The 15382-nt window shown below is 39.9% G+C and overlaps 1 protein-coding gene across 3 annotated transcripts in view; it reads left to right on the top strand.

Moving 5' to 3' along the window:
• The window catches only part of LOC109928783 (Nance-Horan syndrome protein), a 391487-nt gene that overhangs the window by 355491 nt on the left and 20614 nt on the right, over positions 1-15382 (top strand). For all 3 annotated transcript variants that reach the window (XM_048602688.1, XM_048602689.1, XM_048602690.1), the window contains exon 5: positions 11513-11708. In XM_048602688.1, the coding sequence (XP_048458645.1) occupies positions 11513-11708 (196 nt within the window). The remainder of the gene's footprint in view (positions 1-11512; positions 11709-15382) is intronic.

Here is a 15382-nt window from a genome sequence, read left to right on the forward strand (position 1 = left end):
AGTCTGATACTGGCATTGTGTGATCTAATACTAGCACCATGCAGTCTAATACTGACATTGTGTGATCTGATACTGTCGCCGTGCAGTCTAATACTGGGACTATGCAGTCTAATATTGGGACCATGGAGTCTAATGGGACTGTGTTATCTAATACCAGGACCATGCAGTCTAATACTGGGACTGTGAGATCTAATACTGGGATCATGCAGTTTAATACTGGGACATTATGATCTAATACTGGGACCATGCAGTTTAATACTAGGATTGTGTGATCTAATACTGGGACCATGCACTCAAACACTGGGATTGTATGATCTCAATGGAGGTTCTCTGCTACATCGTAGACTCAGAGGTGTTGTGTATGTGCTCTATATGTCCTTTCATTAATTCAGTTGGGAAAAGGACAGGAACTGGACCTTTTAATTCACACCATTCCCAGATTCAAACCATGTTTTCTGCCTAATTGATTGACTGATTGATTTAAGGGAATTGCAACTTGCTACCACATCACCACAGTCCCCAAGGCCCATCCACACGGAACCACCAGGATAAAGTTTGGTGTACTCCCAGACCCCGAGGCTTCAAGATAACAAAAAATTCAATATCATCAGCTCCTGACAGTATCTGAGGAACATAGCAATTTTATCAGTCACGTTACAGCACAGTCTTACTCACAATTGCATCACTAGCACAGTGTAAGAAATCAATCAATGATCGCACTCATATCAATAATACAGTGCCAGGAGGCAATCAACAATCACACTTGTGGCTTGGCAGGGAACGCTTTCCATTTTGACAGCTGCTATACATACAGATGGGTGTGAATACTGGCGAAGTGTTATGTTACATCATTTCCCTTCGCGATGAATTCTGCACTGATCTTGAGGTATATCAAGAGAAAGACAGAACTGAGCTTCATATTTGCGGTAACGAGTTTTAGCAGTCCAAACATGCATCCTTTTGCAAAGGCCTACAATGGTGCCGTCACCTGGCACAAAGTTAAAGCACATTTTTGAACGCCATTATCAGGACTATAACAGATGATATTGCCATATCAGTAGGAGCTCAGTGGTGGGATATTCTAGAGTGCTCCACACTGCATAATATTCGCATTAAAAAACATCACTGGTGACTGCCAAGAACAGCTGCAGGAAGGCTGCTCCCAGAAAGAGGATGAAAGAGAATATGAATCCCCTGCAGCACACCAGCCAGCAACCAAAGCTGAACAGATTGTCATGGGTATCAAGCAACATGTTCTGCTCTTGATGCCTGCACACTCCACTTTGTGCAAGTCAAACAGCTTAAGTGAGAACTAAAACTCCCATTCTTAGGGTGTGGGATTGAGTGTTGCTTTTGCTTCTGTTATTTTTTCCCAGATAATAATGTTACGATTCTTGCTGTAAACTTTAGGGGATTTCAACATTTCCCTGTAATAATGTACAGTCCATATGTAACATGCCATGTGTTGCTCCATGCACTTTATAAAGGAAATGTACCAAGTTCTTTTTCCTGTTTGGATCTGAAGCAGGTGTGAGAGTTCATATATTCATACTGCAACGAGGAACAGCCTAACTAGTTTCATCAGTGGGAGTATGCATGTTCTGTCCGGATGCTTCCCATCCCAAGAACTGTGCTGGAAAGTGACTGGCAGTGAGGAGAGAACAAGCACTAGTTCTCTACACTCCTCCAATTTTGGCCTCAAGCTCATGCTGCATTTTGTCTTCACTCTGCCAATGGTAGCCGTGCCTCGAGCTGCCGAAGCTCAGGAATTCCCTGTTTGCATGCTCTCACAGTGCCTGTGTGGGTTTCCTCTGGGTTTCCTTCCATAGTCCAGAGATGTGCAGGTTCAGTGGATTGGCCATGCTAAATTGCACGTAGGGTCAGGGATGTGCAGGCTAGGTGGATTGGCCATGGGAAATGTAGGGTTATGGGGATAGGGTAGGGTGCTGAGTGTGGGTGGGGTGCTCTTCAGAGGGTTGGTGCAGACTAGATGGGTCGAGTGGCCTCTTTCTGCACCATAGAGATTCTAATGAGCTCTTCTTTGTCTTTTAAATGCTGGCATGATAGTTTGAACGATCTTCTTTTGTGTTCTAATATTTTACAAGGGTAATGTTAATAGAAGTACTCAAGTTGAGTGCTTTCACACTTCACACGATTTTACACACCTGAGGCCCAAAAGGAGAGTAAGTTTAGATGGATGTAACTTGGGAACCTGCCTCAAACCCACCCATTTCCCAGTCAGCAACTTAAGCTAATTCTCACCAATAGAAATAGATTGTGCTGGGTTACTGCATTGGCATTGCTTTGTTTTCTTAAAAAATGTATTGAATAAAAAATGGACATGCCTCAAAGGGATCACTTGCCCAATTCCAGTTTCATGCAAATTCCCAGTTTGAAATTTTTGACCCCTTTTGGTTTTATGACAGGCAAGGCATAATGTCAGTGGCAGTATTTCTAAAGCTGCCCATTTTGGTGTGGTAAGTAATGGCATCTTTTGGATTAAAGGAGTAACAAAAGTATATTTATAATAATTGCACTTGCAAATTCAGACAGTAGGCATTTAAATTTCACAGCTTCTGCTCTGAAAATTACATTGTTTCCTTCCTTTTATATCTTTATCCATTGAGTTGTTTTACAAACTTCAATGAAGACTATTACTGCCTGGAAACAACTTAATCAATCAGCATTTCTGCTTGGAATTTTCAACTCACTTATTTATGATTATCATGGCCTTTGCACATTTGCACACAAATAGTTCAATAATCTTTTGAAAGATCTCAATCTTTTTGTTTTCTGTTTCCCCATCTGCACAAACATCTAATTTCTGAACTCAAGATTGCTATTTTGTTGCAGATCCATCCAAGGTGCTTGCTTTACACAATATCTAATTCTGGAGGAAACATCCTAAAATGCTTTCATTGTTACCTTAAATCTTCAACAACTTTCCTTCTGCATTCAGTGGTAAAAATGGGGCTTTGCTAAAAAAAAAGATGAGGTAAATTCTCTTGCTGGATCTTCTTTATGATATTGAAGATGAGAAGAAGTAGAGCCACAATTTGAACATATGAACCAGGAAATTCTTGATGGATAGAGTATTTTACACAATAAACTGGCTTTCTGACCATTTGCTGGCATCATTACTGCGATGGAATTCCTCCAGAATGATTAAGCTCGTAATCTTTCATGCCTTGTTTAGTTTTCAGTTGGTTTCTTTAGTATTCAGAAAGAATGTTGTGACATAGAACAATAGAAAATAGGAGTCCATTTGGCCCATCAAGCCCGCACCACTATTCAACATGATCATGGCTGACCCTGTATCTCAACACCACTCTCTCCCCACACCCCTTCACGCCTTTAGCCTCTAGAAGTCTGTATTCAGCAAGTTGGCCTCCACAACCCTCTTGGTAGGATCAGAGAGGAATACAGTCACTTAGGGAGTACTGTCATAGTCAGTCAAGGGGCTCATCTGATTTCAGTGCAGGGCATTGGTTGTGATCAGTCCTGTAGATGAGGTTTAAACAGTTTGGGGTAGTGCTGAGCCAGTTTTACCTGTGATGGGACAAACAGAGGGACTGAGTATGATAACAGTGGATGCAAGAGTACTTAGCAGGGTGAAGCAGGAGCAAGTGAGGTAGTGAGCTTTCTTCAGTCATTGACCAGGAAGCACAGAGGGCAGGGAGGATTAGTAGTTTGGGATGATGGGGTGAGTGAGAGCTGTTGAGTGGACATGACAGATGCAATAATGAGAGTCATCGTCCATGAATCTTAGTGAGAGGAGTGTGCATTGGCAGAGTTAGCATGAGTGGTTGTGCTCTGAATGTGAAGTAGCAGAGAGAAGATGGTGGAGTGGGGAAAATCATTAATTTCTCCCTGCATTACTGTGTGTTGTTTCAGGTGGGACCCTGCACAGATCTGGGCTACCACCTAGCTCCAGGTTGGTAAGGTCTTGGTGATATGTACTCCTTTACCAGTCAGAGGGAAAACCACTGCCCTCCTTTCCACCAGCATCTCCAGGATCCTGTTGGCAAACTGAGGAGCTAACTTGCCAGTTAGAGCCCTTTCCTTAGAAAACACTGAAGCACCAGTGTGTGAGAAGGCCAGTTCCACTGCACTGCCTAAAGTACACTGAAGCAGATCGTGCCTGTTGCATGAACATTGTAAAGGCTCAGCAGTTGGCAAAGATATACACCTCTCTGCTGCAAGATTGTAAGGGGCCAGTTGCTAAATACTGAGCTGAAGAGTGGGTGACTTCATGAGAAAAGCTACTATGGTACACAGTGGACTGGACCCTGTGAATCTCACTTGAAAAAAACACTTTACCAAAAAAGGGGAAAATTTAATCATTTGAAACAAGCCTTTTCAAAGAAAAGATTTCTTTCAGGAAGTGCAGAAACCAGTACTCACCAATTAATTATTGCTCCTATAAGATATGTTGGGACTGATGATCTGATTTATAACAGATTTAGTCATTTCCTTTTTGTGGAGATGTGATGTGGGTTCTCCCCTTTTAGTCAATAAGATTTCAGGAAATTAATCGTGACAGTAGGCCAATGCCTAATCACTTACTTAATCTTAAAGCTAGCTATCTTCTCATGCACTGTTTTGTGATGTGCATAAGGAAGTTAACCGACTTTAATTTGATTTGATTTCTTACTGTCACGTGTACCAAGGCACAGTGAAAAGTGTTGTCTTATGTGCTTTACAGGCAGGCCGTACAATACAAATGCATCAGAGTAACAGAACAAAGTGCAGGATACAATATTGCAGCTACCGAGAAGATGCAGAGAGAGATCAACATTAACATTAAGCAGGTCCATTCAAAAGTTTGATAATAGCGAGGAAGAAGCTGTTCTTAAATCTGTTTGTACTTTTATCTTTAGTCCAATGAAAGAGGGTGGAAGATAGTATAACCATGGTGGGAGGATCTTTGATTATATTGGTTACTTTCTCAAGGCAGTAGGAAATATAGATAGAGTCAATGGATGGAAGGCTGGTTTACGTGATGGACTGGACTGTGTTCATAACTCTCTGTACTTTCTTGCAGTCTTGGGAAGAGCAGTTACCATACCATGCTGTGGTGCATCCAGATAGGAAATAGCAATAAAGCCCTAAACACTAGGTCAACAGAGGATCCATTGTAGATACCTGTATTTAGTTTCATTTGGAACTGCGTTGACTATTTTACAGGCTCTGTAGAAAGAATAGTTTCTCTTGACAAAACAGACTCTCTTTGTCTCGTTGGAGAATGAAACATCTATGAAAGAAGATAAACTTGTTTGAAAACCCAAACTATAGCTAATTACTCCCCACGGCATCCTTAATACGGGCCACTCAAAGATCTTTGCCAAAGAAGAAAATAGCAGCCTTCACAGAAAGAAAACTGGTCACTATAGTGATGACACTACGTCAAGTATGAATCCTGGACAGCCCTCATGCTAGTCACAAGGGCAAGCTCCTGACTGAGGAAAAAATGTGAGTAAACATCACTTGTACTCCACTGTAGAGTTCGTCGGTTATACTGGGACCACAGGTTTTTCAACATTTGATTGCCGTCTTCATATTAAAGAAAGATGTTTGCTGCAATGGTTCTGTACAGAAGAGAGCACAATGGTAATAGAAAGTTTGCTAAAGAGGAGCACGCAGAGAAGGTGCTGAAGTAACGTCTGTCTGAGCAAAAGTGCCACATGTGAAGTAAGTGTTTCATTCACCATTTTGCAGAGGTGTTGGTTTCCAGAGAATGTGCACTAACTCACAGTGATGGATCAAAACGCCTCCCATTGTGGTTTGCTCAGTTGGATCCAAATTAAGAACTGCTCACTTCTAACCCCAGTTTCTTTCACATTGACAATCCTTGAACATAAAGCTTGACCCCCAGTGTATTTATTTGTGCAGGTTTATTTCCATTGAGGCATATGATGCAAGTAAATTTTCTTGCAATTCTAATGTGTGATCAGAATACTTAACAGGAACGAACATAAAATATCTATCACTGTTACCAATGTGCTGTGTAAGAGAGAGAGAGGCTGTTAATTTTTTGTGAGGCAGTTTTGTTACTTCAAGAATTCTGCTAGCTTTGTTCCAGTAGTGTGATGGATACTTAACACCCTGCCATTTACAGTAGATGGAATTGAATTGTGAAACTATTCATAGTAGAATAGGCGATGGAATAGTCACTGGAGACCTTTTGTTACATTATAGAGAGACTTCACAGATAGAAATTTCAGTGACAAATGCTTCAGGACATTTGTCTTTAAATCTGCTGGTCTTAGATTTGTTCATATCAAATCAATGCAGCAGATTTACAAACTGTGCATGACTTGTTCATTCCCACTTTAAAACACAGGAAGAACTGAGATAAGCCATTAAAGATTAAGCTAGCATTAAACTCGTTGTATAAAGAGTTTATTCAAAGAGTGGGACAAATTAAAATCTAATTGTTCTCTAAATGGTTAATTACACATATCTATTGTATATATTAATTAAAAATGTAGCTCTTCAAAAGGTGAATATTTTTATTTGTGTGTATTTATCTAAATAATAATAATTTAACAATTTATATTACTAGTTCTCTGATAAAATTAATTTTTCTGCCTAGCCAATGAACACTTTCTCCTTAACTGAAAAAATGTACGTTTCAAAATAATATTTTTTGAAAAGAATTGTTGAAAATTCCCTGGTCAGGACAACACCTCTGATCATAGAGTTACACAGCATGGATACAGGCCGTTCGGCCCAACTTGCCAATGTTGACCAGGTTTTGTAAACTGAACTAGTCCCACTTGCCATTAGATTTATGGAGCAGAATTGGAACCAACACTGTACAACAGAACATTTAGCAGTCAAGATGCTTAATTACATGAGAGGTCAGGCATCAGTCACCTAGTGGTGAGGAAACCTCCCATGATTATGTTAGAGATGGGAATGTGCCCTTGTGGGAAACTCAGCCATTTGTGGCAGGATGTCATCTGGACTGTCAACAATGAGGGATGAAAAAGGAGCAGCTTGGCTATCCTGTGCCAATGGATGGGTCAGTAATAGGAAGGTGTAGTAGGGTGGACCCTGAAAGCCTTGCTCCTGTCCTTGCCTCTAAACCCCCTGCTTCTCCAGGGTTCATTTACTTTACTCAATATTGCCTATGGTCTGCCAGCTAGTGGGCAGGATGTAGAAGGACAAATCTGCAGGGAAATTGCAGAGAAATGCCAACATTATAGAGTTGTTTTACTGTGACTTCAATTACCCAAGTATAGACTTGGATATTGGTAGTGCAAAAGTCAGTAAGGGACTAGTGTTCCTAGATTGATTCAGGAGAATTTCCTACAGCAGTGTGTGTACAGTCCAACAAGAAAAGATGCAATCACTGTTGGACCTGCTTTTTACAGTCATGTAAGCCAAGTGGACCAAGCATTATAGGGCAATACTTAGGAGACATTGATTATTGCATTGTATTGATGGTGCAGAATAACAGTAGTCACTCCAGCGTAAGAAACATCAACTGGTGGCGAGCCAACATCAATAGAATAAGAAAGCTCTGGGCAGGATAGACTGGAGTGAAAGGTTGTCAAAAGAAACTGTAAATATGCAATGAGCTAATTTCAAAGAGAAGATGGTTTTGTGTACAGTAAAGGTATATTCTCTCAAAAATGAATGGTAGGGCAAATAAATATGGAATCCTCTGGCTGACAACGAAGATAGAAATTAAGATAACGAGGACAAAATGTGCTATAACAGGTGTCATGTGGAAGATGCAATTGACAACCAAGGAGAATGCAAGGGAAAAGTTCAGAGAGGAGGTCAAAAGCATATTAGAGAAACAAACAGGTATTATGAGAAAAGACTGCCAGCCAACCTAATGGGGATTACCAACACCTTCTATAGGTATATACATAGGGAGAGTGTTTAGGGAGGAGTAGGGCTGATCAGGGACCAACAAAGTGATTTACATATGGAAGCAGGGAGCGTGGCTGTTACAGTAAATGAATACTTTGTATCTGCCCTTACTAAAGTGGGAGGTGTTGTCCAGAACCATGGTGATAAAAAAGAAAACAAGAAGGGTTCAAAATTGAGAAAGAATTAGTTTTGGAAACACTGATGTTACTCAGAGTTGATAAGGCACTGGGACTGGATGAGACAGATCCAAGGATATTGAAGGAAGTGAGCATGGAAATTGCAGGAGCACTGGCCATAATTTTCCAGTCTTCCCTAGACTCCAGAAGATTGAGAATTTCAAAGATCATAGCCCTGTTCAAAGAGTATTGTAAAGAGAAGCCCAGCAACTACAAACCAATCAGTTTAACTTCAGTTTCTAGTAACAGTTATTCAGGATAGTAGTAGTAGTCACATGGAAAAAGGTTGGCTGATTAGGAAGATTCAGCGTGACTTCCTAAAGAGGAAATTGCCCTTTAACTAACTTATTGGAGTTTCTCAAAGTGGAAACAGAAAGGGTCTATGAGGGTAATGCTGATATAGTGTACATGAACTTCCAGAAGGCATTCGATACAATGCCACATGATAGATTTGTGAGAAAAGTTATTGAACAGAAGGGACAGTAGTGACATGGATACAACATTGTTTGAGTGATAGGAAACAGAGAGTAATATTCAATGGATATTTTTCAGGTTGAAGAATAGTAAGTAGTGGAGTTCCCCAGAGGTCAGTATTGGAACCCTTACTTTTTCTTATTTATAATAATGATCCAGTTCTTGGTGAGCAGTAGATAATTTCAATGGTTGCAGGTGGTAGAAAACTTAGAAGCATTGTAAACTGAGAGAAGGACAGTTTAGAATTACAGAAGGACATTGACAAATTGGGGGATTGGGCAGGTAGTTGGCAGATGAAGTTCCAGACAGAGAAAAGTGAGATAATGCATTTTGGACAGAAAAACAGGGATAATAAGGTGTATTATTCTAGAGTGGGGTGCAGGAGCAGAGGGATCTTGGTGCACATGTGCTCATATCGTTAAAGGTAACAGAACAAGTGGAGTGAGCGGTTAATAAAACATACAGTGTTCTCAACTTTATTCATCAGTTCATAGAGTACAAGAAGAAGAAGGTTATGCTGTACTCATACCTTGTTAGACTTCAGCTGCTGTTTGTGTGCCACACCATAAGAACGATGTGAATGCAGTGGAGAGATTGCAGAACAGATTTTCATGAATACTCCAAGAGATCTAAAATCGAAATTATAAGGAGAGATTGGAGAATTTGGGACTGTTTTCCTCCGAGAGAAGAAGGATGAGTAGAAATCTGACAGATGATTTCATAATTGTGAGGAGGCTGGTTAGCGCAGTTTGGGAGAAATTGTTCCTGCTCATAAAAGGATCAAGAACAGGAAAGCACAGATTTAAAGCGATTTGCAAAAGAAGCAAACGGAATTTGAGAAAAACCTTTTTGGTCAGGGTTAGGAATGCACTACAAGGAAATGTGGTGGAGGCAGGGTCCGTCAAGGCATTCAAAAGGCATTGATGATTATTTGAATAGAAATAATGTAAATGGGTACAGCGAAAGGGAGAAAGATGCTAAGTCATGATGATCACTTGGCACAATGGACGAATGGCTTCCTCTCTACAGTAACACTCCTGCAGGACATCTGGGATCTGAGGGAACAAGCCAAGCATGTATCTCCTTAATAAATGAGATCAAAGTTGATGAAATTAACAACACAAGAACTAAGGAAGAAACCTTAGTTAAAGTGGATAAATTAATGTCAATTAACATACAGAAAAAGAACTGAAGAGAGCGAAATAAAGATTGAATCAAATGGGTAAGAAGAAATATAAAAAAAAATAATTAATTTTAATTTTCAATAAATCTCCAGAATAAATCTGAAGCAGTGAAACCACACATATGAAGTTGTTAATCTTCTGTGTAGGAGAGATTGACTGACAATTGAAATAATTGTTAGTGTAGCTATTGTTTGTGGTCATACAAGGTTGTGTGTGAATTTCAATGGAGGAATGCCAGTGCAATGTGATGCCAGTGTAATGCAGATGCAGTGGCTTTACCCAATTGTTGGCTGATCGAATGAACCAGCATGTTCCTTCAATTGGTCATAATAGGCAAAACACACACTATAGTCAACCAGCCCACATTTACAACATCCAAAACACAATGTCCACTGTCAGATGTGATTTTGTGAATCAGTCACTCTTGCTGCCCAGTTTTGAGTGCTGAATAATCACACTAATAACCAATCTCTTGAGCACGTAACATGGTTCATTTTTGCACACTAGAAATGGCATACGTTTAAACACATGGACCCACTTTCTGCAACGTTTGTTCAAACTTTGCAAATTTTTTGAATTACCTGAGAGCTTAGGGAACTTATCGTTCCCTGTTGCTTTCTCCTTGGCAACACCTTGGCCAGTCAGAATTGACTTGCCAATCAACATAAGATACTTTTCTACTGTTGTGTAAATTGTTGTGATTGTTTGAAATTTGACATTCTTCTGTTTGTCTTGATAAATGCAAGTCTGAGCATTTTGGCAACATCTTCCTGTTTTCAAGAAATTATTGTGAGCTGCCTTAATGGGTGAAAAATCCTATTTAATTTAGCCAGTGTTGCATCAAAACATGCATCATGCATCATGCATCATATTTTCTTAGTCTTTTTAAATAACCAAGAAAATTGTCTTTAAAAAAAAAGCTTTCTTTATATTTTAGTCTTCAAATAATATCACAATATCTAGTGGTTGGTGTTGTATTGTTGATATTAATTGCACGCTTCAGCATGTTTAGCAGAAGTGTCTCGGTATTTTTCTTTCATTGTTCGTCTTCACATTGATTGCTGTTCTCATTGATTAACCTTCAACAGATATACTAAGTACGTGTGTTTTTCAGCTTTAGATTTATGTGCTTTGTTAAGATGTAAAGGAGCACTGTTTCATGAAGAAATGGTAAACCTTTCCCTTTGACCTGGAAGAGGGTAGAGCAGATGGGCGTGTGTCATTCACGTTACAGTATTGCCCACCCAGTAGTGATAAATGCACTTGCCAGGTTGTGAAGAGCCAAAGAAACCAAAAAGATCCCAGGTCTGTCATGAGGCAATGATATCGGCAAGGTTTTGATTCATGGTGCAGCAACCTTCTGAACAAAGCAGAGAAAAATTTCGTCAGGGTTCCCACTTTTGTTAGATCTGTCAATGTTAGAGCAATGACGGCAGGATCCAATTCAACTTAATGCCCCTCAGATTGAAATGCTGTTGACCCCCTGCTCCATAGACACACCTCTGAATTATAGGTAGTTGTCGATATACCACAGGGTCAAAAGTACCTGTGGAGCCACATTCACAAAATGTGTCAGCTCCTTCAAGAGATGAGGGGAGTAAATGAGATAAAAGGGAATTTTCTGATCCAGTTTGCCCGATTTTCTCAATGTATCATGTGGTTGCAAACAAAGCAGGAAAGGTTTGCCAAGCATATGTTCATGGAGAAGGTTTAATGTAACTTGGTTCTTTCATGTAATATTCTTGTTGTTATTTCAGTATACAATCATTATCAAATTATACTCTTTTACAGTCCGTTCCATCAACAGATGGTGACAGTGATATGATCGATTTAGGTCAAAGACCGAAAAATCCAATACCGAATATTCCTACGACACTAGATAGGCAAACGAATTGGAGCAAAGATCTACCTCTTCCTACACCAGAACAGAAGATGCGTCAGCAAGCTGAGGCTATTTCTTCCTGTGTTATTCCCATCAATGTGACTGGTACAGTTCCACCTCTTCATATTGATAGAGAAAAAGCTATGCAGGATCAGGGTTGAGCAAATGCACAGAAAATTTGCTTTCACATCTGGGCGGAGTTTTGTGGGAATATGAAACTTTTCATGACTTTGTACAAATGGTCATTCTTGATAGTGACTACATGCCATTCTGATGGACAATGGGAGCCTGAATTTGGTCATATCCTTATCCAACTCCAACGCCCACATCCACCACATACCAAATTAATACCCGCACATAAACACAGTACAAACACATAAACATACTACTCAAACATAAAAAGACCACCCACACATCCACATACACACCCGCCAACCACATATAATCATACCACTCATACATGAATACAGCACCCACACATGAACACACCCATCCACACATAAGCACACCATTCTTCAATAAACACACATCCACACACAAACAGACCACGCGCACAGACCGGTGTTTCCTGGGAAACAATCAGAAAGAGAAACACTAGTTAGTTTCTGCTCTTTAGTTAGAGAATCATGCAGCCTTTAACAGGTTTATGTTTGATTTTATTCAGTGAATACAGGGAATTACAAGTCATTCTAAAGTTTCATTCATTTCTCTAATAGTTCCAACATTCAAATTGCAGAATTAGATTCCTAAACAACATACTTTTTCCAATTGTTGGTGGACATTGAATTGAATGGTACTATACTAGTACAGTTTTGAGGTGTAATAAATCCAATTCCTTTATGCACTACTTTTGTAGTGTGTATGTGTTTAGATGCACTTGATATTATATGTTATAATTGTAAAGATTCAAATTTGTATTCACTATTATATAATAATCTAAATTTGGTCATGATTATATGAATTTGAAAAGAGGCGCTGAATACACAAAGCTTTCTGAATTCTTGTTTAAAGCTGAATATTCATGATAGCAATTCATCATAACAGTTATTAAAATTAATGCCGATGTAAACATATTAAAATACAACCCGATGTTTTAGTCAGTTGATTGAATTACACTTTAAAGTACTTGAAGTAATTTTTTTTTCAGGCACACAATGGCTTACAAAAATCTAGAGAGGATCTCATACTGATTTTGTGTTGCTGTTGTAAGGACACCATGACAGTGGCTCATCAAGTTTGCCTCAGGAGTAGCTGAGTCACAGTTTTATTTTCAGGCTTCTATTAATTGAGGTGTTCTTCACTCTGGAGTTCTACAATTAGCCTCAGCGTTCCTGTTTTAGGAAGTGGTCAGGAGAAGTCCGTGATACGTTGCTAATCGGTATCCATCGGTTCCTGCTGTTCCTGACTATAAGTTGAGGACAAGATTGGCCTGTATGCTGATGACCCCTGATGTTACGTGGCCTGTCAGCGCTAAGTGCTGAGGTGCATCTATAAATAAAGGTCACTTGACAGAGGTATCAGAAGAAACTGGACTTAATATCCTGGCAAACACTCAATACCATTTGAAAGGGGAGGAAATTTGGCTGCAAAAGCAGAAAAAGAAAATGCCACTGCAGAATAATATTGTAACCTGTGATCATTAGTCCAGTTTTATAAATTGGCAGTGCTCGACAGAAATGTAAGCTTCAAGGTCAGTGTGCCCTTTGTGATCTTCTAGCAATTGTGGATGCAGAGATGTGTAACTATGTGCCTAAATTGCTAAGGTATGCTTCATGAGTAGTCATTGCCCATGCAAATTCCCAATTTAGTAGTAAAGAAAGAAGCAGTTCACATTTAAAGATGTTTCAGTTTTATATGTTGTCATTAATGGTCACCCAGTATCCAGTCTGACTGGATCATTATTAACATGATTACTTCATGTGGCAATTGTTGACTGACATTGGGCTGTTTGCACTATGTTAGCCTCACCAATGCTTTCGGTGATGTCATAAGCATAGACACCATGGAAACACCGATAACAGTTTGACAGATGATGCAATGTCGTACATAGCAAGCAAGATGCCAGCTTCTATTTAAATGTAAGCAATAGATGGCAATGATGACAGTATCAATTATTCCAGATCACAGTGACACCCTAATTCTCAGAACTGCACCTCAGTCCACCCCGAGGAATAATTTGTTGCATTAGTTTTTAATCCACTGGTGACTAAAAGCAAAGGTGTGTACAGATTATGACCCTAAGTGCAGAGAACATTAATTTGTGGGAGCCTGATTCCTATCAAAGCTTCCAGATGACTTTCTCTTGTCTGACACTTGGGGTCTTTTCCACACAGAATGCCCTGGGACTGTTCCAGCGCGTGTTTGAGAAGTGGGCATCGATGTTAGATCAAAATTCTTCAAGCAGGTGTAATGAAATCATAAACGTGTTCTTTACAAACTCAAGTGCAATTTTGCTGCACTTTGCACGCAAAGAAAATCTTCCCTCCTGTGTCAGTCACCTCAATAATTTTAGTGTATCGTGTGACTTTTGTATTCTTTAAAACTCCAGCCTCCAAAATTTGCTCCCGTTTTGAAAGACGTAGGGTCTTCCACATGACTCAGCCTCCCTCAGTACCTAACTACTCATTATGTGTGGCCATGGTCAGTGAGTGATAGCAGGCTACTTCACCAGGATAAACTAATTACTTTTTCATTTTACTGAAATTGTTCGTGGTAGGGGTAATGTCACAAATGAAACCGTTGGTTCTCTCATTTGTCATACACGAGGTCCTCTCCTTTAATCGCTGTCTCCTATACATGGTTTCTATAGACAATTTTAGCTTTCCACTACAACTCAGGGATAATCCTGGGAACTTAATGTCTAAAGAACGCAGCTCCACATTGGGTAATGTTTTTGAGCTGCACTTTTTTTTGTAAAGCACTTGAAGAGATTATCAATTCTTTACACACCTGAAAAATCGAGACGTTTCACTGAAGCTACTTAGTCCCTTATTGCTTACTCTTTCCCAAAGCTCAAAGTTCAGGCTGGAACAGTACTACATTTTATTAAGTTTAAAGTATTTCTTGGTGTCCTCCACATTAGGGATAATGCTGGAAGACGTGGATTATGTATCCCGATACTGAATGGTTTTCAATCTACTGTAACTGAATGATAGGTGTTGCTTAATATGCACAACCTGATCTATAGAATACTTCAGTTCCACAAGCCTAGCTGACTCGCCAAGAGGTGTACCTTTCTTATCCCCACATTTAATTATTGTTTGGCATAATGTTAATACTTTCTACTCCCCTCATTAACTCGTCCTCTTTTTGATCAGAGGTGGGTGAGCAGTGCAGGAATGTTGGCCATGCTAGCTTCACATGACCATTCTTCAAAGTGAGCACAGCCTCTGAGAGTGTTCATGGGCTGCTCAAATGAGAAAGCATTGTTACCTCACATCAACCTTAGCTGACCTCTGAACACGTGCTCACTTGTCTAGGTGTAGGTATTGGAAACCCAGCTGATTTCCCCTCTTCAAAGTCTGGGAAGCACTGGGTTAAACCTCCTGAGTAATCTGATTTTTCATGATTTCTAATAATTAGCTCCCTGAGGTTTAACCCAGTGCTTCCCAGACTTTTTCCCACTGTGACTGCATCTCGAGCCTAGAAAACTGTCAGTGAGCTGTAGGTGGGAGGAGAGAACCTGCTAGACCGGGTGGATTGAGGTCCAGCTATGGCTGCCGTGGAGCTGATGACCCTAAAATTTCACATTACAGCCCCCACAACGTTTTTCAATGAGC

Source organism: Rhincodon typus, chromosome 11 (genome assembly GCF_021869965.1).
Source record: "Rhincodon typus isolate 14 chromosome 11, sRhiTyp1.1, whole genome shotgun sequence".
Taxonomy (NCBI): Eukaryota; Metazoa; Chordata; class Chondrichthyes; order Orectolobiformes; family Rhincodontidae; genus Rhincodon; species Rhincodon typus.